This window comes from Erithacus rubecula (assembly GCF_903797595.1).
Source record: "Erithacus rubecula genome assembly, chromosome: 2".
Classification (NCBI taxonomy): Eukaryota; Metazoa; Chordata; class Aves; order Passeriformes; family Muscicapidae; genus Erithacus; species Erithacus rubecula.
In genome coordinates, this window is record NC_136685.1 from 30,080,516 (window position 1) to 30,106,072 (window position 25,557).

General features: G+C 37.3%; 1 protein-coding gene across 9 annotated transcripts in view; it reads left to right on the plus strand.

The window, feature by feature from the left end:
• SENP6 (SUMO specific peptidase 6) overlaps nt 1-13,842 on the plus strand; it is a 70,727-nt gene extending 56,885 nt beyond the window's left edge. For 5 of the 9 annotated variants that reach the window (XM_079298986.1, XM_079298981.1, XM_079298982.1 and 2 more), the window contains 7 exons: nt 2,960-3,390; nt 3,913-4,011; nt 6,372-6,475; nt 8,483-8,571; nt 10,719-10,787; nt 10,943-11,093; nt 13,319-13,842. In XM_079298986.1, the coding sequence (XP_079155112.1) occupies nt 2,960-3,390; nt 3,913-4,011; nt 6,372-6,475; nt 8,483-8,571; nt 10,719-10,787; nt 10,943-11,093; nt 13,319-13,519 (1,144 nt within the window). In that variant the 3' untranslated portion in view covers nt 13,520-13,842. The remainder of the gene's footprint in view (nt 1-2,959; nt 3,391-3,912; nt 4,012-6,371; nt 6,476-8,482; nt 8,572-10,718; nt 10,788-10,942; nt 11,094-13,318) is intronic. The other 4 variants (XM_079298987.1, XM_079298988.1, XM_079298984.1 and 1 more) reach the window with 1 other exon arrangement.
• The last annotated feature ends 11,715 nt before the right edge of the window (nt 13,843-25,557 follow it).

Genomic DNA, 25,557 nt, shown 5'->3' on the forward strand with positions numbered 1-25,557 from the left:
TTTTTCTAGATAAAAATTAAATAGTTATGTAAGACCTTTAAATGTTGTAGTGTAAGAAGTATCAGATAATATAAAGACAGCAAAACTTAACTTTTCTGAGTATTTTTTCCAGGTTTTACCTCAATCTCTTCCACTCTTTCTTTTGTCATTGTTAACTTTCAGATTTATATTTTTTAATCCTTTGTAATGGGATCTCTCTGGTATAGATGGGATCATCTTTAGTTACAATAAATGGATATTGAAAGAAACCTTAATTGAAAATTACTACTGCCTAGAGAACTTGATTCTTTTTTTTTTATATCCCTTTGTCTTGATATTTGTTAAGGGTCAGGAAGCAGACCACTAGCATTCTAGTGGTTGCTAAGGACTTTGATGATGCCTGCTTTCCTTAAGATCAGAGCAAGCTGTCACAAACACACTTCTGTATTTCATAGAAATAATCTAAACAGTTCTTAAACCAAAATATTTATGAAAATTAATGTACTGGTTTTTAAATGTATGCAATGAAAATAAAATATGGACAGATAGACAGGAATTTTCTAACTGTCTCATAGGCATACCTAGCTGATGTTTGTGTAATTACAAGCGGTAATATCAAAATATCAAAAAAAGAGGGCTTTTTTTTTTTTTTTAATAAAAAGTGATTTATCTAGATACCATGCCATTGTGCAGTGGGAGGCAAATTTCTGAATCTTCTAGTTTTCCTGCCTCCTCTCCAGCTGAATTCTGAGGCTAGCAGTTTGGCTAGCAGTGAGGCTAGGCAGTTATGAGATAACTGGCCATGCACAGATCTTTTTGTCCTTTTTATAAAGTTGTATTTCCCCAAGAAAGGTGTTCATCAGCACTAACTTTAGTTTTAGACATACCATGACTTCTGGCAAGACATCCAGATCTAGGAGATTTTCATGACTCAGATGTAAGGTCCCTGCAGGTCCCTGTCCACTGCAGACTTCATGCTTGCCATTCTTGTCCCATGAAACTTCAAGTACCAAAACCTTGAATTATCTGTCATTTAAATTTTAAGCTGCCTTTGCACTTGTTAATATAGTTCACTTCCCACCATCCTCTCATGTGTCATTCACATATGCACATGGGTTATGCATAGGAGAAATGAGGCTATGTAGAGGAGAAATGAGTGTGAATTAGAAGTCACCTGAAAAGGAAAACAAATAGTTCTGTGGTTTTATAAGAGTTACTTACACTGCTAGTAACTTAAAACACAGTAGTTTTCACTGTCTTGTTTGTTTACTGAGGAACTGAAGCAATGTCTGTCTCAGCAAGTAGAACATAACAGTTGGTACTGAAGACATAACATTCATACCATGTGTGAGTTGGTGATTTCGGGTTAGAGTAGCTTGGTGTCATGGACTCATCCAGTTGTGATTAGAGCATGGAAGGTGTACTCCTGGTGTGCATCTATCATCTGGATATAATCCTGTCACACTGTTTGGAACTGTCCCTTCACCTTAAGCTGAAGCTTGTCAAGTGGTGATAGGACATTCATTTGCAACAGTGGTTTCCTGGTAATTACAGTAAGAATATTGCAGAGCAGAAAAATAACAAATTTGCCAGGGGATGAGAAAGTGGTAGATGGGGAGTTGTGGGGTTTTGGTATCTAGTTCCAACAAGTTTTTCCAGACTATCTCATAATTACTAGTTTAGGGAATGTAGACTTATCATCTAACCAGCTGTCAACCTGCAGAACCTGGAGCAGGTCGACTCTAGGGCAGAATCAACTTCAGAACAGTGTATCTTGATTTAACCATGACTATGTCAGTGTCCTTTGGCTGTACAGTCCTTCTTGTTCAAGTCTCCAGTGAAAACAGATTGTTCTCTTGGAAGTTACAGGCTGTTCTCTTTTTACATCCAGGTTAATATGCTAGTCTGCTGACATAATTGGTATATAAGGTCTCTGTTAATAGAGTACACACACATTCCAGGATTGGGCAGTACTTAATACATTCGTTTGTTAGGTGTGGTGAATCATTCAAGACAAACCATACCACACATGCTGCTTTCAATGGCCACTTACTTTAACTGCCATTATGTTTTGATGGAGTTTAGGCTTCATAACCATCTGATTATTTTTTTAGTATGGCAGTTTGACATGCATTTTAGCTACTACTTTTATCTCCTAAAACACATTGAAGTGACTTCACCTGTATAATAAACAGCTTCTGTTTTGTTATTTGCTGTATACAATCAAAGATCCCTCAGAAAATTTCTGAATTGGACAATCAAAATCCATTCGTAATGCCTTGGTCCTTGAATTTGTTGCTGCTTTAGTTCTGATTGAGTGGCAAGTCAGTGAAGCCTAAAGAAGCAAAAAATAGGAGGAAACTTGCAAAAGTTACACTTTGTGTTGGGGGATGTAGCTGTTTTTGATTTGGAAAAGTTAGAATGTGAGTTCTGTGAAAGGTGAGTGATACAGCAGAGCCATTGTGATGGCATTACAAATGCTCTTTTTCTCTCCTTTAACTCACTGTTGACAAGATTTCTTTAAAAATGTGAAGTGTTAAATACAGTTGGAAGATCTCATAGGTGGAAGAGTGTGGGCAATTCAGCCATACCATTATATCTGACTACGTGTGTTGCTAGTGATGAACTACTAGGAAACTTCAAACAGCCACTAAACATGAACTCTACAATCTCTGATTCATGCATCAATGAAGAAAATGTTAAAAAAGAAATAAGCTTCAATTCAAAGAAAGAAAAATATGTATAAAGTGTGAGGAAATTGAAAGAAATGTTTAAGATGTTAACTTTTTTCAACCAACTGCATCCTGTTAATCAATTCATTGGTGATTATTTGCATGGAGAAATCATACTTTTACAGAAGCCTGTGAATGCTCGAGTAAAACCTGGTCAGAAAAGTGAACAGCTAGTATAGTTTATCTTTGAATAATTATGGGGGCAATAATGTAATTGCAAGGTTTTAATATATTTTTTTCCTTTACAGCGCTCACTGGTTTTTGGCTGTTATCTGTTTTCCTGGTTTAGAAAAACCCAAATATGAACCAAATCCCCATTATCATGAAAATGCTGCAATGCCGATGAAATCTTCCTCTTCAGATGGAGAGAGCAGCACACCATCTCCTTTGCCAAATGAATTAGATGCACAAAACTCGCCTTCCAAGTCCACAGCAAAGAAGACTTTTACCAAAAAGTACAGCACAGCTTTAATCGACCCAAACACTGAAACAGAGGACAGCGAATCTTTGTGTTGTAGAAGTCCTTGTAGAGGAAAAAGTGCTTTCAAAAAACTGAATCAAATAGACAGTGATGTGGAAGAACCTAACACTGTGGAATCAGCATGCCATAAACTAGACCATAGAACTCTGGATGAAAATGGTATACAGGGTGAATTCACAGCTGCTAGCCAATCTATGGGTATGTAATTGTAAAAATATGCACATTTTAATGAAATACTTGGAGATTTCAGATCTGTTACTACTTCTGCAGTATAAACTTCAGAAGTTTAGTATATGGCTTAACCTCAAATACTTGAAATATAAGTAATTCATAGCCATTGCATTTAAAAAGTTTTTGTGGCTCTTGGCATAACTCATGGCAAAGGGCTGGAGATAAAACACTGTTTTACTAAATCACATTAATTTTTCAGTTCTATGGCCTTTTCTCAAATGAAATTATTTTGTAGCTACCACTTTGCATCCCTCAAGATTGCAGTTGTTGAGGAAAGAATAGTAGTTGACCTTGGATTTTTATATGTGCTGGGGAAAACTGACCTAAGATTATGTGAGCAGCTTTAATATCGATGTCTTTTATCATTTGATGTTTTGCTTCAACACTATTCATTTCTTTATTGTCCTGATAAGAATCGATGCAAAAAGAGTAAGAAGAAAATACTTATTAAAAAAAAAAATTCCTTCCTGACCACTGTGTTACATTTAGAGAGGCTTTCTCGATTGGCCGCTGCTGTGGAGTCGGCGCTCACCAATCTGCAACAGTGTTTGTACCCAGGTGAACAAAGGAGCTGGCATACTTTTAAAGGCAGGTGGAGGAATTAGAAAAAGGGGTTTTTTTCTCTGTTCACTGCAACATTTGGATCTTCTTAAGGCATAGACTAGGAAACATCTGACTATGCGAAAAACTTTTGCTTTAGTCACCAGTAGTATTCCTCCTGACTTAGTTTACATAGTAAGGAATTATATACAGTACAGAATGCATTTTAAAACTATTACCAATCGTATGGTTTAATCTGTATACTGCAGGCCATTGCAACTTCAATATCTTTGTGGGTATAAACTAAATTTCTATTCTAAATGTGTTAATTTGTGACAACATTGTCACTGTTCCTAGAAGGTCTTGGAAGGGTGCTGGGGGTGCATGTAGTTGTGTTCTTGTTTGAGTCAATTTTTCATTTTAAGTGTGATTGTTATTGTTTATGATACTGCTTCTATATGATGTGGTCTCATGTCTTGGATGCTGCTACTTGGTTGTTTGTCTGTAATTAGTTGGAATGTGCTTCATGACAGATTTTTGCTAGGATTACGTTTCTTGTGGGTTTTTTCTGGCTGCATTGTATTGCCAACTGATGGTCATTTTCTAACTCGAATGTTTAGACTCTCTTGCTTAGCTGTTGAAGATGATGCACCCTGTCATTAAATCAGATATTCTCAGGGGGTACAGTCCTGATTTAGACCCTAAGGATATGTTTAGGCAGCTAGATTTAGATGCACTGTACTTAAACTTCCATTTCAACCAAATGGAAGATAGGCATTCTGCCTTGGGTTATCTGAGCAGCCTTCATCTGTTGCTCCAGAAGGGTGTGGATCTTAACTGTGCCAAATCCATTTGTAAGTCCTGGATATCCAAAGATCTCAAAAGACTACACGTGCCTCTGATAGTGTAGTCAGTGAAGCCAAGAGGCTTCCTTTTCTCATCCTAAAACAGATAATAGAGTAGCTGTTCAGTTAAGTACAGTGCTCTGATTATGGTTTCCTAACATGGAGACCCCTAGGTGCTAGCTATACATGGGAGCCTAAACTGAGATGGCTTGATCTCAGACTAAATCCTCGTATTGAACTTGTGAATCTATAAACGTTCATACCTAAATAAATTGAAGTCATCCAAAATATACATATTTTTATAACTTACCTGATCTTTTTTTTTTGTTGCTCAGGTTTTTAACAAGGTGTGATTTGTCTCAATGCCAATTCTTTATTTTTTAGAAATCTGTCAGCAATAAGTCACATTAGTATATGACCTACTTCTTATGCTAAGGTCTTTTCAAAGGTACTGAGTAAGACCAAGTTTGTCCCTGTGGAACTCCACTGGTGACCTCTTTCCAAAGTGTTACCTTGATATATCTTTTGAAATATTCTCAAATGCAGATGTTCTCTTTTTTTTTTTTTTTCACTAGCTACTTCACTGCCCTATTTACTGTTCTTACAGAAATCCTAGTTTCCTTTAATAGGTAATAACGTCCTCCAGTGACACCATAACCAATAGTTATATTTTTGTCATTGTTTAGACATATTACATAGCCCCTTTTTAGGAAGATTTTGAATTTTGCTGGCATGTATTAATTACTTTCTATTTATTTCTACAGTTCACTATTTTTTCCATCAGAATCTGTTCTGAAGTCTTGTATGGTAGTAGTAAGACTAGTAATCCTGTAGCTGTCTGTATTTCCTTCTTGTACAGGTATAGCTAGAACTTGCATAGTTTGTTTTACTCTGATGCTGTTTCCCACTAAATATCTGACTAAATATGTAGAGGCTATTGGAAATGAATTTACAGGTAATTTTTTTATGTAACAAACTGTGAAATATTTCTAAGTTACTGCTCCCAGGAGAGCTGATCCTTTGTTCTGTCCTCCCTACTAGTGTGTTCCCAAGCTGCCTTTTCCCTTTTACCAGCACAAGTCTTCATATATCATCTTCATGGTGAACCAACAGAGGAAATTATTCCACTTAAAAAATAATAAGCTGGGGACTACCTTTTTCAGTGTGATCCACTGTGTGTATGGATGTATTTGGTGATATGAAAGGAGCCAGCTAGGGATAGGAATAAATGGTCATTTTAGAGAGCATTTCAGAGTGCCCCTTTTGGTAGCAGTACCAATTTAGACTGTTACAGAGACTCCATGGAACTATGGGGAAATTTCATAGTGGGTTTTAATCTAGGTGCTTCAAATTTTTTTTAGGCCTTTCACACAGTAAGAAATAATTTCTGTTGTGCTACTTAGAAGAAGCTCTTCACTTTTGTTCATATGCATGAGTAAATTATTATATGTATCACAGTTATTGTGAGCAATCCTGAGGAAATTTGAGGTACTTAAAATTATTTTGGTCTTTGGTGATAACATAGTATTTGATGTTTAAATATCCTGTCTGTGATTGATACAGATGGATTGCACAAAATCAGACTAAACTATAGTGAAGACTCAGCTGATGGCAGTAAACTAAATGAAGATGAGCTTATAGATTTTTCTGAAGATCAAGATAACCAGGTAAAGAATTTAACAATTTTATTTAGGAAATACGAACTGTTGTGTTGTATTTTGAATGGACAGCTTAAAAGAAGTGTACAGATTGTGAATATGCATTGTCTAACAGGGAGGATTATACATTTATTCACTTAACTGTTTAATAGAAAACTTCTGTACTGATCCTGCATTTAATTTTTTGAGTCTTTCGTGTAATAACAATACTACACAGTGATTTTAGTGGGAACACTGAAAGTCAGTACACTGCTATCTTTTGTCTCCCCTATTCCATGTTCATCTACTAAACCCAAGAACAAGTTACTCTTCTTTCAGCTGCATGTCCTGGATATAACCAGACACATTTTAAGTACGTGCTACTCTGCTGTTTTGTTTCATTGATGCTTCTCCTAATCTGATTTACACATCATGGATTTATAATCAAGTACTGTTGTTGTTCATATTGGAAAACATGTTGATTTTAAAGCTGTGGAAAGATTGAATATTAGAATGTCTGTGACTGATTCAGTGCTAGAATAATGAGGGCATTATTCCATAGCTCTGTTGCTTCCAGAAGTGTAAGTTCAATGTCAGCTGGCCAGAAGTTAGGTATTTGCTCTTCCTAATTGGCCTTCCTGCTCTTGTTCGAGGTTAATGACCTTTTCTGGATATCTGAGTCCAGAACAAACTGTTGTTTTTCAGTCTGCAGGTATTTGGAATGACTTCCAAGTAGCTGTGCATATGTGTACACATACATAAAAGCTCCAGTTGATGTTGAAATCTAAATGTGTTTTCAACTGGACTTAGCCCACCTCTCCTGTCATTCCACCTGTGCAAACATTCTGAATTTTGCCTGATGGAATTGCCTGTCTGTTTGGTAGCAGTTAGAGTTTCCAGAAGATGAAGAATAAGTAGTACAGTATTTCCAATTTGAAATACATGGCATGAAGGCAGGGAAGCAAGCATATGACCAGCTGCATTCCTTGAGGAAAGAAACAAATTCCAAGCCCCTTAGTTGCCATGTAGCTTGGAACTTAATTCAAGCTGAAGCTGTCACTGATATTTTCTAGAATGAACAAAGCAAGTGTAGAAATGACTATGGCAAGCTGTGTGGACCAACATTTTCATCTGCCAAAAAAGGAGTTGAAGCTGCAACAAAAGTGTAGAAGAAGCTAGGAAGTAGTTTCTAATACAATAACATTTCATGGCATAGCTTGAGGATTTCAGTACCAGGATCCTGTATGTTAATGAAATGTACACAGTGCACACAAAAATGTTAATAAATCATCTTAGTACAGGGATTCCAATTTTTGGAAAACACTTCTTTCCCCATAAAGCAGTGATCTGTGGTAGTAACATTGAACTCAATGGAAGAGTATGAAATTATGGATCAGTGGGATTCTTTTAGATACAGCAATTTAGTGCTTTTGTTCATAAAACTTCTATATCATTGATAGCAATCAATACTGAAGGCAAAAGGCTGAAGGATATTTCCAGGCTTGTGATATGACTGTTTTTGCAATCCATAGTCCTGTCTGTCATGATGATTTAATTTTCTGTGCCCTAAGAACCAAGTTGTTGCATTTTGGAGCACAACAAGAATTTTATTTCTGAGCTTGTTGCAGATCTTGTCTCATTTCACCTAGAAGAAAACATACATGAAATTGCCAGGCAAGTTTCTAATATTCACTGGCAAGGAAAAGTATTGAAAATTTGGATTATAACCAAATAATGGAGATTCACCTCTTCTAAGCCAGCAGTGTTTTGAAAATGTCAATTGCATTTTTTTAGTTTCACAGTCCTTAAATAAATAGCAGCATTCAATCCATGTCATTCTAGCATGAATTTCAGAAACCATGTGACTAAAACTTCGTCAACTTAACAGTGAATCATTTCAGATTAAATCTATAATTTATTTATTAAACTTGGTTATTGGTCTTGAATGAAAATGGTAAGTAAACAATGATTTCCTTTGCATCTGTTTGAAAAATCAGTATTAGCTTTTAAACATCTGTAACCACATTGCTTCTGTAGGAAGACAGTAGTGATGATGGTGGCCTTGTAGATGACAACTGTAATTCAGAAATGGGACAGTGGTACCTGAAGCCAACTATCTGCAAACAGTAAGTATTAAAACAATTAAAATAGAAATTTCATAGAAATTTATGAAATACAAAAAACAGTTATTATGAGAAATAGTCATACATTAATCTTCAAATACTTTAATTAGCATGCTGTTAGGGTTTGAGAGAGAACTTTATGCTTTATATTAAAATCTTAAGTGACCATAAAATTTATTGAAAGAAACTACTAGTGAAATAATAGCTGTTTTTGTTTCTGCCAACTCTGTGTGCTGCAATTGGACAAATGAAGAATATTGTTTCTTGCAATATTTTGCACTTGGATTCCTACAAAAAGGTGCAGAAGCATGTTCAAATGTATCCTATATTAAAAAGCAGATTGATATTTTTTAACTAAATGATTAAATCAATATTGAAGAAAACCTCTAATGTTACTCAAATTAGTAAAGGAAAATGGGAGAAAAAATTTCACTCCCCCTTTTCTTATATAAATGTGCTGTGGCTATTCCTCTTTCTTGTCTCTTTCTGTTTTTTTTCTCTAATAAAAGTGTTCCACACTTTAAAAAAAAAAAAATTATCTTTTCTGGATTTGAAAACTTTTTCAATATTTGATACCCAGGAGTAATTCCTTAGTAAATATTAACTGCAGTTCTTTGCATTATAGTGTGACAGATGCATGATTCAAAGTCCAGAAATACCGTTACTAGTATTGCTGTCTTGACAGTTTCTTTTGTATTTTTTTCATAATTCATCTATTTTTGTATTTCCTTTCTTGTGAATGCAAGGTTTATTAGAAAGGTGAAGACTTTCACAGTGCACTCACAGTACATTCTTAGGAGGCAAAATAGAATTACAGATTTATAGATGTTATGGAATATATTATTTAATATGCTTTTAAGGAAAAGTCCATCCGTGTTGTGTGTTCTAAGAATATTCATGAGCTTCTGGTTATAGCTTGGCTAAATTTGTCCCATTTTGATGAGAGATTATCTGTACATAATACCTTCCAGCAGACAGTGTTTTAATCCAGTGTTTTATTTCATAACATCTTTGATGCTTAAGTATGAAAATCATTAAGGCCACTTAAATATTTTACTATTAATATATTTTAAAATTACTTCTTTATAAAATAGAAAATTACCTTGAAAAGGTTGTCACTTCCTCCCACAAAGTTTTACAGTATTTAGAAGAGCATTTTAAACAGCATTTAATGTTTTAAAGAGCAGTACCTATATAAATACTTTGATCAGAAATTAAAAAATGTACAAGCAAACATTACTCAAGTGATTATATGCTTATGCCTAAACAATTGCATACATGTAAATTAGTTTATAAATGCAAACACACCTATGCATAAATGCATGCAGATACTTTGTTTGAATTTACTGGTTTAAAGTTTCTTTGAATGATACTTTCAATGTATATGTGATAGATAAGAAAATATATATGTTTGGATAAGAAAAAGCAGAGATTGTGAAAGTAATTACATTTATTTATCCCTCAAAATACATACTGCATACAATGTTGAAATTCTGAACTTTGGTATGAGTTAGCTTTGATGTATAAATCCAGCGTGCATATAAGGTGGCTGATAAGGTTGCTGTGCTTGTGGCTCCTGAAAAGGTAGTGTGCTTTAGACTGAGTGATAGGATACCAGTATCTGTAGTGTGCAGGAGAGGACTTGAGCAGGCTTGCTTCTCTAGAAAGCACTTGGTTAGAGATACATTATTTTTTAAATAGATAGAATTGCTGGGTGTTTTGTGTACAACTACCAGCTAGATTTCAGATTCAGGCTGGGATCACTTCTTGAACATGCTTTCCTAATGTCTCCTAGTGTGCTGTGGAGTGTCCCATCTATCCTGAAGCTGCTACTCCAGCAGGACATTTGTGGGCTCTGTGCCTTTCTTTCTCTCGCCAGTGTCCCAGATACCTTGTGCACCTAAAAGAGCATTAGACACCTGAGCGTGTTTTAAGCAGCTGTAACAAATTGTCTGACAGTACTTTATTGTCTAAGAACATTCCTAAGTGTACTTAGTGTATGTTTAAGTGTAGATGACTTGCTGTTTAGGTATCCCAGTTAGCAGTGATCTAGTTCTGTTAAGGCCACCCCATGAACTATTTCCGTGTAACATTGTGTTTTTCCACCTACTGTAAAATACTTTGTACTTAAAACTTGTGTTCTCTATTAGGCCCTGCATTTTGCTTATGGACTCACTGAGAGGCCCTTCCCGGTCAAATGTTGTGAAAACACTAAGGGAGTAAGTTTTCTATTGGGTGCTTGGGGCTTTTTTAGTTTGATTTATGTTTTGTTTGGTTTGGGGTTTTTTTAAAGTTTGGTTTGGGGTTTATGGAGTTTTTTTTTATTCTTCAAGGAATAAAAAAATATTTTAATTTGCATGGTCTTTTATTGTAGATATTTAGAGGTGGAATGGGAAGTCAGGAAGGGCAGCAAAAGAAGCTTTTCCAAAGATGTCATGAAAGGTTCCAACCCAAAAGTGCCACAGCAGAACAACTTCAGTGATTGTGGAGTGTACATCCTCCAGTATGTGGAGAGCTTTTTTGAGGTATGTATGTTCTTGAAGCTATTTTTGATTCCTGCAGCAATCAAATATAAGCTGTGAAAATGATTAAGTTATAAAAAGCTCCTAGTGTAGTTCAATTAATGAGATTATGCATTATAAACTAATTTATACGTAAACACACAGAGTAACTTTTTCAAAAATAAACGAATTATCATTTTTAGTTGTCTGTACATAAATCATAAGCTATGAAATTTTCTGAGAGAATCTAAGCAAAGCACATTTAGAGTCTTTCTTTCTGTTCTTCTGCTGTGTGCCCCTTAAAATCATCCAGTAAGAACTTGAGTTCAAAATCTAAACCACAAATGCACTACAAAAAGGTTGATCATTTTCCCCTGAGAACTGTGACTGAATAAATTCAGAAATGTGACACAGGTAGGGGGTTTATGTTTCTTTTGCGGGTATCTTTAACTTGTAAAAAAACATGCAAGTGAAATCCTTAAGGCTAAATGCCAAATTTTGTTTCCATTGAAGGAATTGTTTGAATGGAGGCATTAGCACCTTCTGGTCTAGATTGGGAGGAGAAATGATGGTGAAGTAAGATGCTGCCTGAATGGGACAGTAACTGTTTAGAATCCCTGGTGCTTTAGAGCAGTGTTCTAAACTCCAAAAGCTGGCAGCTTATACATTCCTCAGCCCTCTTCCATTCATACATTACACAACAGCAGTAAGGCTTTAGCAGAATGCATTAATGCAAATGGAAGGCAAAAGCTTTATTTTATTTGTGAGTTTCTCAGACCTTAGAACCATAACCAAGTGCCTCCTGTTTTGTTCACTGGGGGTACAAGGAACAAACAAGTTTTATTAATCTTAACCCATTCCTTTTTGTGAATTGGTTGCTGGATAATGTCAGGCTGAACCCCTTGTCCTGCCTAGTCCTGCAGTGTGCAGCAGCTTTGTCTGCCAGAGAGAGGCACGACACATGCACGTGTCAGAGAGCAAATCACAAGATACTGTCAAAAATAACTCCAGTGAGCAGGGAAAATCTGAGCAGGCTGCACAGTACTAGACCATCTTGAAATTACTCAGTGAACAATTTCAGCTGCTTTGTGTTTGGAAAATTGCTCACAGTCTCATTTTGCACCAGCCCTACAAACTTGACGCAGAGTATATGGGAGCAGGTGCTTAATCTGCTGTTTGTGAACTGTTCAGGCACATCGTTTTGTTCCTCGTGGCTTTGTTTTAAGTGCTAGAGTGGCGCTGTGTGTCTTTGAAGGCGCGGCTGGCTTGTCAGGCAGGGTGAGCGGTGCGGGTCCCCGGCGGGCTGTCGCAGCCGGGGCTCGGCGCTCCGGGTTGGAGCCCCTGGGGCCGCCAGGGGCCGCTCGGGGGCGGCGCGGCTCCCCCGGGGCCCGCGGGCAGGCAGCGCTGCTGGCCTCCCGCCCGGCACGGCTTGTGCTCCCCGCACCCAGCAGCACAGACATGCTGCTGCTGCAGCCTTCATCACCGACATGTTCCTCTGCACAGTGTCACTAGCTTGTTTCTCACAAGCAGCCTTGCTGCTCTTACCTCAGTGATGCATCTAGTTCACTCTTAAAAGAACCCTGATGATGGAAACTGGAATACAGAAAGGAATTTTTTTGAGAGACAGCACTATTCCCCAAATTGTCATTTGGTTAGGGTGGAATTGTTGTACAGTATCACTGAAGAGGAGAAGATAATGCTTTGTAATAATAGTTATTGTAATTATTTGGATGAATGGTACCAGCAAGAAAACAGAATGTGACTATAAAAAGCATTGGTGGTAGGCAGGGGCTTTGTTTTCTAGGGTGAAATCTAAATCTGTCTTGCCTAATTGGTCATAATCCTAAAGGTTATTTTATAAGAGGAATGTTTTGGATTCCTGATCAGCTTTAAATTTTGATGCTAATGATTCTTTAAAAAAATGTCTTGTATCTACTTTTTTTTTTTTAATTAGAAGAGTTTTACATTTATGCAAACAAATGCTTAGTCTCAAAGATGTAGCAAACACAGTAGATAGTTCAGGCATTCTTATAATCAGGACTGTGATCTGGATGGATTTTTGTCTGTAACATACTGAAGCTTAATTTTTACCATAATTATACGTGTACAAAACACAGAAATGTGGTAGAAATTTTGTTCCATGCTCATGGAATGAAGTGAGGAAGAATGTACTTTTCCTCACTATAGTTTTCTTCAGTCATTTAGGTTATAACTCTTTACTGCAATATCCAAATGACCTTTTTTTTCAGAATCCCATTTTGAGTTTTGAGTTACCAATGAACTTAACAGACTGGTTTCCACGCCCAAGAATGAAAACCAAAAGAGAAGAAATACGACAAATAATCCTGACGCTCCAGGAACAGCAGAACAAGGACAAGAAGGGACAGAAAGACCCAAATTCAATTTTGCAGGAAAAGACAGAACAACTTACCAACAACAGTTCAGACTGAATGTTGTATCTGTTGCATGTTAGCTCCACAATCAAAACTGAAATCTACATTTTTGTCTGCCCAGACTAAAGATTTGGCGTGTTCTCTGCTCAAAGTTACTTGGGAATGTTTAATGCCTGTATAAATGTGTGTCATAAAATGGTTTAATTCCCACAAAGATGTGTATTAAGTGAGTCTGTACATATGTTAATGAGGCCAACTTTTTCAGCATTTGTAATTACCTTTTTTCCACTTGATAGGGAGCTTTTGTTATGTATTTCTGTTAATAGAACTTAAATAGCAACTTCTAAACATAAAGGAAATAAAGAAAATATAGGATGAAATGGTTACCTTTTCCTTTTTCAGTTAAGTTTTAATGTTACATGCTTAAGTAACACATAGGGAATGATTTGGTAGTGAGATAATTAATTCATATTTTGGCCCTATTTAGTTGCCCTTTACAAGATTATTCTGCTTGCGCTACAAACAGTAATATGGGTAAGTGTCTCAATGTACCATGGCCTCCGAGAGGGTGATTCCCATCCTCCCAGTATCTAAGTGTAGGCAGTGTCATAGTTCATAGGAGCACTTCAGATCTGGGGCTTTACAAGATATGCATTACAATTCCACCCTTGCTTTAGTGGGACAGGCTAGGGAAAGGGGGAGAGTGCTCTTCGACCAGAGGTAACTCTTCAGACAGTATTATAAAAGTGGTTTCAATGAAGTGATCTTGAGTGGCTCTATTAAATCATATTTTGTGGATCCCAATTGTTGTACAGGTGTATTTTGAGACTTTCTTCATTATAAAATTGTATTTTGGTAAGTGTACTTGGAATAGCAGATTGCCCACATTACATTTTCTATGTTACAATTCTGAATGTTACATTCATATGTGCTTTATCTAAGTAATGAACATATAAAAAGAAAAAAAAGTGTATGATTACTATTTTTTCTAATATCCATGCAAAAAACCAAAATACCAGTGTTCATTGCTTGCTTGTTTGTTCTTGGCTTTACGTAGCATCAGACTAATGTAGGGACTTGCTTGGGTATTTCCAGTGTATTTTGATTTTACAACAATCAAAAATGTCATTGTTGCTTAAACTGCAAATGTAGCCTTTTATCCCTGTTCTAGAAAGGCTTTGGCATTGAAGTGAGTAAAGTAAGAAAAGATTTGTGCAAGGATATATATATCTTCATTTTTCTACTAATACAGATATCTGTGAAGGGAACCAGAAAGTGTCACTTCCCAGGAAAGAATTTGTGGGAGTAGATAGGGGTCTTCTATCTCTCCTTGCAGATAATATTTTCTCTCCTGATTTTTCTACTGGGAGTGTCATTTACCATTCCCTTCTCCCAAAGAGAAGCAGCAGAGAGTTCATTAGCTGAACTCTGGGCCCCTTGAGATTTTATTTTTGTACACAACATCAAATCTAACCCAGTGCTTCATGGCCTCCATGAGTTTTCATTCTCACTAAACCCTGAAAATACAGCTGCTAATGACATTACTTCCAGGGCATTCCTGCACAGAGGACTCTGTGTGACACCCTCTGTTTACAGGGGGATTTTCTCACCAAGGCAGAGTGGTTGCACACAGAGCAATACAACTGTGGGCTGCTAATCTTTTGTACAGATAACCTGTGGGATTTAGGGGAGTTGTTCATTCCCTGGTTTCTCTTGCATAAACCCTGGGCCCCATGGAGATTATGTAAGCACCAGATATATGTGTTCTGTTAGAGATGACTCCTGCAGTTTTCTTGTTGAAAGAATGTAGGGGCAATTTCCTGGACTACAAATTAAATATGTAATGTGCACACATCTGAGTTGTTTCCTCCTTCAAATTTTTATCCAGTATTCTTGCCACTGGTGGGAGAAAAAGAGGGATAAAGTAGTTCCAAATTGTGGAAATGCAGGGTCTTGTGTATCTGGCTTTAGTGCAACTGATATATTGGAATAGTAGTTTATACAAGAGAGGGAAGGAAAATAATTTCTTTTAAATAGAGGAGAGACAATTGCAGGTAGAATGTATTCCTTCCTAGGCTTGGCTTTCCCAGTGGAAATATATCCCAATGGAATATTTCCACATTTCATTGATATAGTAGTTTTCCTTTTTCTATTATTTGTGATGCAGGTCCATATTTTGATGCTGTAGAACTATTTGGTTCTTTTACTGGGAATGGCCTGGTGCTTCCTCCTTTTCCTTTATCTTTCCTGTTCTCCCCTTCATCTTCCCTCCCTTTTACTGTTTTTCAAAGCTGTGAAGAAAGTGTGGGATTTACTGTCATTCAGTGTTAAAGGTCTTAAGATCTTCAGTCACATACAGCAAGTTAATATACATGTTAAATATAGGAAACTTATTTTTTTAATAAAATGTGACGTTAATAGAAAAAAAAACCTACAGAATTAAGAATGAGTTATTTAAGACCTTCCTGACTTGGGTTTAACAAGCTCACTATGCATGTGCTTGGTAAGTGGTTTTTATTAACACAATGGTGGGCAATGCTGCAATGTTTTGCAATCTTAACAAGTTTTACCAGTGCCTTTTCTGAATCAGATTTATTCAGTGGAAGCTAGTAGGGTGGGGACTAGATAAGTGTATTTAATAATGACATGACGACACGTGCACTCTATGGAAAGTATATGTTGTATATTTCTTTACATGATTCAGGATTACAAGTGCTTTAAGAGTAGCCTGACTGCATTCTGCAGTGTAAGGGATCAGATGGCTGCCTAATTAAATGTATCTGTTTGTATTGTTTTTCAGGTTGGGTAGAATAACAGTTAAGAATTCTTATTAAGGTTTTAGATTACTTAGCATAAAAAATTCATGTACTTGTGGTGCACATTTGCAGGATAGCTGCAAAAGCAGAAGAGACATCTAAGTAGTCCCTTGTGACACTTCTATTTTTCCTGCTGAGAAACTGAGCACACTCAACGAAGACCAGAGACTTGGAACATAATTGATTTTGAGGTTGCACTACTTTCTTGTCTTGAAAGAATCTGCCTTCTAAAACATTCAGTAAAAGAGTGAAAAATCAAGCAAGCTTTACAGCAAGATGAGGAAACGATGCTATTGATTTTCTTTTTTTCATGTCTCGCACAACAAATGAGTAAAGCAGAACATGTACGATTTTAAATTTCTGTTACTATAGTACCTCTGAAAACTGAAATACTAGACTTCTCTTACAAGCAAACAGCAGCAGTTTCCTTAATTTAGTAATTAATTCTTTTCCCCTCTGATTTTTAAATACAGTATATATTCGTTAAAGCTTTACATTGTTAACATGACACTTGTGTTTTAGCATATGAACAGAAGTAGGTGTAAAGATGCTTGGTCTTTGCAGGCCTGACTTGGGAATCATGAGAGGTACTAGAGTCTGATAAAAGAATTTATTTCTGTTTTGGTGCAACACTTTTACAACAGTCTTTCTTTAGTGCTGCATACTAAGTACCTCTGAAGAACCTCTGTGCAGTGAGTTGGGTTCACAAAGGTACTTTTCCCAGTTTTTTGACTTTTCCCATCTACTGGAAATCAAAGGAGAGCTGATGTTACAAACCACAGCTTTGAAACAGTAAGAGTGAAGCAACAGCCATCTTACTTACCTTTCACCACCTTACTGCTAAAGTAAATCCTTTCTGCTAGACTCAATAATGCCTGCTCAAAGATGTGATGAAAGATGTCTGTTCTCTAGGCTCCAGTCTGGTTAAGGGAGGATGTTCTGGTTAAGGGATGTGATTGTTCTCTCAGTTGTGGTTTGTTGTAGTTTTCTGACAGGCTTGATTTTGCTTGTTTTTAACAAATTTGCATTTGGAGTTGAGCAGCCCTGTGGTTACGAATGGAAACTGGGTAATGTATACCATTCCTTTGGGATTCCTTATTCAGTTTGGAGAGTAATTGCTAGCCACAACCCAGATTCAAACAGCCAGCCTGTTTCTTGTTTATATTTTTCTGTTTGCTTGGTTTTTCCATTAGTTTTTTTTTTTCTCTGAGACTCACATTGATGTACCTGGGCTAGAGCAAGAAGTGCTATTTGCAATGCATGATGCTTAAAAAGATAGATAAGCTATGTTCATACATGAATATATATGAACAGGAGATTATCTGGATTTAAAGTATCCACTTTCTAGTAAATGAGACAAGACTTGACTTACGTGCCTTTTTTATTTTTTTGTCTTCTCCTTTCTTAGTTGTTAATGCTTATTAGTCATTATGTAACTCTCTAGAGTTCTTTAGGGTATGACTTTATAATCATCAGGTAAATAATTCAGCAGTGGCAGGAAAGAAAACTTGCAATTTATTAAATAAAAGATTCTTGTACATCTGCAGCAATAGGACTAAATGTACTGTATAAATCGATGGTTTATTTTAATAACTAGTCGAATCCACATAGTACATCTGTCCATTTGCACCGTTTCAGTTTTATTTTTAAGGTTAAAAGTTCCACTTTCAGGACCAGGTTCTCTTCTACTGTGGCCTGACTGGGTATGTGTAATAGGAACCAGACTAGTTTGATTCAGCTGAGTATTTATTCCCCATAAGCTGTGAGGATCCATTTAGAGGAAAAGCCTCATGCTCTGGCCAGCCTGAGCTTCCTGCCTGCAGAGTTTGTGTAGACTCTGGCCTAAACGCCAGAGATCAAAACATGTTACATTTCCTCAGTGGTGTACCTTAGGGAAATGTATCAAGTATTTACACAAAACTGTATCTGTTTAAACATATTTCTAAGTTTAGGAACTTAATTTACTTTTGCACATATACTGATGTCAACTAAATATACTAGAACTAAAGATACCAATGTGTCTCACAGCAGTAGTTTGCAAACTTAGCAAACCTCTACCCCATTGTCCTCCAGATGTAACTGTTTAAAACAAGCTCTATGACAGTGCTGTTTACATCAGGCTTCTCCTTCCTAATGTAAATTTTGAAAAACTAGCCTGATTCCTATATATGTGTATGTGAGAAATGTGGTGGTAGTCTGGTCAGGGACATTATACATTGGACCAAACCTATGACATTAATTATATAAGAATTCTCAGAAAATTTTGGAATTTCAAGTTTCTAGGGTCTAAAGATTTAGGATTTTAGAATGTTTTTGGTTGAAAGGCACCTTAAAGATCATCTAGTTCCAACTTGGCTGCTGTGGACAAGGGCACCTCCCACTAGACCCATTCAACCTGGCCTTGATGAATGCACTGTTTATCTAGCAGACTGAAAACACTAATTCTTTTAGTTCTGGAAAATTTCATATTTGCATCTTCAGGCCAAAAAATTTATTTCATACTGTACATCTGTAATACACCAGATATGTCAATTCTGTCATACAAAAAAGTCAGGCTAACCCCAAAAGAACACTGTTACAAGATGGCACATTTCTCACAGCAAATGCCACTAAGTAGGCCATAAATTGTACTGGAATGCAAGCAAATTGAGTGTGTTTTTTACTTAAATGTTCCTCAGTCCTGAAACTTAAACAACTTTGTAAACAATATTGTAATGATATCTCCATGTTACAAAAGGGCATTAAAAGGCCGTGAGAAGCTGCACAGCTTCCTCCCATCCTATAAACCCACTGAAATTTCTCAATTTCAAACAAAATTTGCACTGCAAATGAATGTTTAGGTTCCAGAATCAAGTAGACATTTTTTAAGCAAATGCCTGTAATAATTTGTTGAATATGTTTGTTTGGACAGTTTATGATGCAATATTTAATTAAAAAGTCATATAGCTTTTATTTTTTTTTTCCTTCTGTGGAAGCCAGATCTTTGTTTTGCAAGGACAGTGTTCTGTGGATGAATTTATTAGCTCATTTTTGGCTCTACACAGTACTGTATAGTCTTTTTGTGAGTTTTTCATTCTGCTCAGTTTTTCTCCATCTTTCATCCATGGTTAATGTACTTGAATACAGTATAGTTAGCCTGATATCCAACTTGCTTTCTCATTTGCATCCCTGTGTCTTGGTTGTCTCTGTAAATCAAGTAAGTTCGTGGAGTCAGTGGAGTTTCCCTATTTCATTGGGACATTGTTGAATTCAAATAGTTTCTTGAAATTTTTTTTCAGGCCAGTTAGATGCTAAGTGGGGTGAACTTGACTTCACTCTAATTTTGTCCAGTCAGAGTTGTTCCATGTCATTATCTCCATATTGTACGTTGAGTTCTGGAATTCAGGGAAAGACATTAAAACCACTTCAGTTTAACTAAGCTAAGCTGCTCTAAACTGCTGAAATTCATGCTTCAGCTATTCACTTGTGAACATTGAAAAGCAACCTTAGAAAGATGCTTGATGTAAAAGTAGCTTACTTAGCTACTTGAGAGAAACCAGTTTTGTGGTTAGGAGAACTATTTGCCTAGACTGAATTTCTATTGACCTGGGATTTATCTGAAGCCAATGTTGAAGTGAGTGTTTAATTCTTCCAATTTCATGCTCTGTTCTTTACACAGTGAAGTGCTTTAAACTGTCCTTGTATAGCGTTGTTGTTTGATTGCAGAGTTTGGAAACTCTGGCAAATACCCTAAACATCTCAAATTGGGCACCTGAAAATAATTTTCCTGTTGGTCATGTGCTTATGTTTGAAAAAAATTACTTAGATGATTTTAAAAATACTTTTTAAGTTCACTAAACAGTGACAGCATCTGTTTTTGGGGGTTTTTTAATGTTTCCTGACTTCTTAGTGCTTATGTTTATCTTGCTTAATGTGTGTTTTGCATTGTGCATGCTTTGGTTTTTCTGACTTCTGTTGTCAGTCTATGATGGTCACTCCTGGAACTAATGCCACAATTCTCATTTCTGTTACTCTATAAGCAGTCATAGTGTGTTGTCATTTATTGCTTAGCTAGATGAAAACATGTGAGGGGAGAACTTGATGGTAGTTGTTGCAGATTTTATCCGTTGCTGTTTTCCCTTCTTCCAAACCCCTGATGAGATCCCTTGTGTACTGGTTCTTCTCCCAGTCTCTTGGCTCTTATATCTCATACTCTTTTATCATGTCTCTAAGCCCAGTTCTTCAATCTACTCCAGAAAAATGGGCACTGCTATCTTTTTCCCTCCAAGATCCTGTGTGGTGAACTTCATCAGCAGAGAAGCTGAGGAAGTATGGGCTGGATGAGCAGACACTGAAATGGATTAAAGGCTGAATATCTGAACCTGGAGGTGGTGATCCATGGTACAGTATCTAGTTGAAGGCTGGTAGCAAACAGAAGAGGTTTTCTCTGAGCATCAGAAGACACTTTTTTACCATGCAGGTGACTAAGTACTGGCATGGGTTGCCCCAAGAGGCTGTGGAATCTCCATCCTTGGAGATACTCAAAAGCTGTCTGGACATGGTCCTGGGCAGCTGGCTCTAAGGGTCCTGCTCGAGCAGGGGGTTGCACCAGATAACCTTCAGAGGTCCCTTCTGACCTCGGCCACTCTGTGATTCTGCGAGTTTGCTCTGAGTTCCTGTACTTGGTGTGACAAACCTGGCTGATGCTGCAGAGGAATTACTGGCAGTGCTGCAGTTCCAGGTGTGCTGTTCTGAGAATGAAGCTAGGGGGTCAAGGCTAGCTCACATCTGATGCTCATCAGAAGTTCACAGCTTCACTAAATTTGGTTGCGTTTCAAGATTGTTGGCAAAAGGCACAGCTCTGGCATAAAACACAACTTGCTTGCCAAATTTAAATCTATGCTACAAGTCGTTGGGCAACTTCATTAGAAAGCATAATCCATGTTACTGTTCTTTAACAGTGTGAGCAGAAGCATTTTTGCTGGTATTCAATTTGCAGCAAGGACTTAATTTAGAAAACTTATCTGGGCAACCAAAGGTCAGTGAAGGTATTATAAGCAACTGAAGGCAAAATGCAGCAGTTCTTGGTACCTGCTATTTTTCCGGAATAATTTGACTAGTACTGCAATTCCTAGAACTGTTTGTGAACAAGTAGGTGATTCAGATTATTAGCACATATAGTAACTGAGTCAGAACTGGACAATTTGGTGCTCTCTGGGACAAATAAGCATGCCAGGAGAGAATGTCATGCTACAGTGAGTGTTTAACTTCTCAGTGAAGTTTGCCTTATCTTGCACTCAAAGTCCTATCACAAGGGGTTGAAGAGCTGGTGGTGGAATTTAAGTGTGGGTGTAAAACCCAGTTCAAGGGCTGATCACCAACAGGAAAGCACTCAGGGTGAGGAGTAAGATAATCTAGTTATTCCACATATGGGAAGGGTATGGGGAAGCAACTTGAGTCTGTCTGTCTGGTTTTGATAGCGTTCAAGTGCATGTGTAACTGCGCTGCAAAGGAATAGAGAGCTGAAACAATGTGCTGCTTTGGCAGCCTATTTTGCTGGCAAAAGAGTATTATTCCTTCTTACAGTAATCAGTGGTCCCCCAGCAAGCTTGTTAATTGGTTTGCCCAGATGGATAGCAACAACAGAGTTCACATCTTTGAGAGTGGATTTATTCAACAAGCAATGTAAATTAAACTCTCTTCTGTATAATAACCACACAATGATAAGTGAAGGCTAGACAGAAGGGAGGTGCCTGCAAGACCTTTGCATTCCTACCTTCGCAGCATTAGAAATCTTCCTTTTCAGCGTTTTTCTCATGTATGTATTTTCTTGCTTCTTAAATCAACATAAAGCATAGGAGGGCTACAGCTAGACCCCTGTATTTTGTGAATTACATTATTGCCAGACCTCCTCTCATCCCTGTTCAAAGCTGTGTTAGAATTTCAAGGGGATTTCTTATTAAACTCTTCTTTCCCAAGACTCAAAAAACTCTCAAGCTCAAAAACTAAAGCTAAAAATACCTAAAATGAACAGTCTGAAATGGGACAGAAAAAAGTTCTCAAAGTATGTTTAACAGGAAATAATTGTTCACGAACACACTAGATGAACAGTGGCTTTTAAGGAAAGATTTACAAATCAGGTAATAACCCCACAGAATTCCCTTTGCTAAGAAGTGTGAGAAGCTCTCAGTACCATGATCTCAGTACTGAATCCATACTAAAGTTCATTTCACTGCAGGTGAGTAGCCCCTGCTCCATGAAGGAAGGACAGCCCTATTCCTGACATCTACAGGTCACCTATTTACTACAGGCTACTTTTATTTTTCCAATGAGCCTGTGGTTACTTTATTGGCAACTGCTGTTCTTCACTGAAAAGGAATTCCATATAGGGGATCAGAGTGCATCGAGGGGGAGTGAGGCCAGGAAGCTAAAATTTTAAAAAGGCAAACTTTGTGGTAATTGCTGTTGTGTGTTATCTGTGTGGCTTTTCCTGGGTTCTCTTTCCTACACTAGAGCTTCTCCCTGCCCTCCAGATGATGTATCTAAACCGTGGGGCCCATTCTCCTTTTAAATATGCATGAGAGTGGGCCCATGATATCTTTGCCAAAGAAGCTTCAGCAGAAACAAAAGAAAATTCTTTCCCCAGAGACATGGGGCGTGTTCTATCAGGAATGGAATCCATCTGTCTTCAAATAATGGGATGGCTCCAGGAATATCTTCCAGCTACCCTGGGGTACTGTAATCTCATTTTCCTCTCCTCACCATTTGTGTTTATAGAATGAATTCATTCACAAAAGTAAAACAAAAAGCAGTGCACTTCAGAAGGATTGCAAGTTCACAAGTCAGGGATTCCCCTTACCTCCTTTCATGCCATTATTTATGCAAGCCTCGTTCTCTGGAGCTACCCACAATTCAAAACAATCTATTTGCTTAATTGTATTATCCTTTAAGGAGAGGAAATTGAAAAATGGGGCCAGTCCAAGAGAATTACTCTGTCAAAAAACAGCTTCAGAAACCAGTCACACATTGCTAGGGGTGAAAATGCAAAACCATCAATCTTCCTAAACTAACATGTTGTCAAAGAAAAAAATATTCATGAATTGAAATGAAACAGGAAGACTTTAAATAGAAACTCTTACCTTAAAACATAACGTCTAAAATTTTTTGTAACTTGTATGAAGCTGTTGAAGTACAGAAGGCCTGTGGAAGTTAGAATATTAAAAAAAAAATCAGGTGTAGTCAAAATAGATGTTCATGTAAACTCTGCAGGAAAGAGAGGAAAAAAGAGGATCATTTTACTACTGTCAAAATTAGGGAATTATGTATGTGCACATAACATTAAATAAAAGGCAGCAGATAAAATAAGACTTACACATTTATTTCCAGTAAATAATTTACATGATAAGGAAATGAATGGTGCTTATCTAGAGTAAGCCTGCTTGGAAAGAAAACAAAGATTGATCTTGGAAGGAACGTCATCTACTACTGCTAAAATCCCAGTAAATTTTCTTGTTCTTTCTCTGAACATAAGCTGCTCAACCTTGAGCCAAGTTAGAAAGGTTCTTTTGCAAACATATGAGCAAGCTATTATTTATCCAGACAAATAATAGATAAATTGTGCTGACAGCTTCAATAGCCACATTTGCAAACTGCATGGGTAAATCCAAAATTGTTCTACAACCGGTGACTTTAGTTTTTATCAGAAACTGACTGTAAAACTAAAAAACAATTTTTGGGCAGTATCTAAGTGCTAAACCAGAATACTCAGCTGTCAGGAAATTCCAAGAGTTGCTGCTGGCAATCTGTGAAGTATTTTACTGTGACCACATTACACAGATACAGTGTCATTACATCATGCTCATGTACACTTAGAGTATGCCAACAAAACAGTGTAAAGCAAATTAACTTCTGGCCTCACATTAAGTCATTACCTGTGACTTAAGTCAGTGCCCATGGACATTTTTACAGGCAGAACTTTACCCATTACATGCAATGTGTAGAACAGTTGTAGCTATGTGTAATCCACAGGGAAAGCCAGTTACTATCAACATGAGTCAAACACAAGCATTCCATCTGGAGAGATGCATAAAGACTTGAAATCATTTTAAAACCAGAATTTTGCATTTAATTTTTGTCATAAAATGTGGGGAGAGAAACTGAGCAGTCATGATACTAAATGCTTAAGAACAACTATTTCAGGAGTGAAATTTTTAATGCAAGTGTGGGAGCCTTTACTTTTTTCCTATTTATATTGAATAGTCTGAAGTTTGATCTGAGTAACACACAAGAATTCACTTTCATTGAAATTTAAGCAGGGCATTGTATGATGTTCTTTGAAATAAAAACTTATGCAATATCCTCTCAGGATTTTCTGAGAAATCACCTAGGGTCCTTTACCTGCTCATTCTTCCAAACTATCATTCAACAACTCTGACAAAATATGGTGGTTCATACAATAACATATCTTTTTAAAAAATATAAGGCAACTTTAATAACAAAAGCTGTTTACTATCCATAACAACCTGGATTCAACAACACATTTAAATGTTCAATTTTAATATCTGGGTGAATGAAGACACCTTGGACATCTGGAGTATTGTCAGTTCTCTTTGGCAGGACTGTAAGAGGTGCACGTCAAATGTTGTGCTGCCTTGTACTGTTGATCTTACTACCTTTGGAATGCTTGTGGAATTCCTGGTAGGACATCCAGAACTCGGAGTTTGCACATTGAAGACAGTGCTGTTACAGCTCTGGTTCCTCAAGAGACCCTCTTGCTGTGGTGTGCTCAGTGTGAGCCTGCCCTGAGCTCCGGCTGCCGCCGCTGTGTGTCTATCCACTTGTGAATGGTGTTTCACCACTGCTGTTTGCCCCTCCTGGTGCACCGAGGTGTGGCAGGAATGGGGTGATGCTAAAGGCACTCTGCTCTCCCTCCCAGCCTCAAACTCTAGATGATCCTTACACAGCTATTAAAGACTGCTTGGCAGCTCCAGCCCATCTGCACTGTTCCTGTTGTTCTGAAAAGTCTTGGTTAGACTGAAATTACAGAGGTTCATCCAATTTTCCTAAGAATGAAAACTGAAAATGCTCCTTGCATCAGGCAATGGCTACAGTAAAACACATTTTGTTTTCTCTCTCTGCTTCCCCCCCCCCCCCCCCCCCCCCTTTGCTTAGGTTGGAGTCCTTGCACTCCAGTTTCACATGTGAGTCTTCCTGTATTTTCCCTGAAGATTCACAAAACAGATGTTGCTGAGTCCTGGGTTATTTTTAAATTTCCCAGGGAGAAAAGAGGGGAGAAAGTAG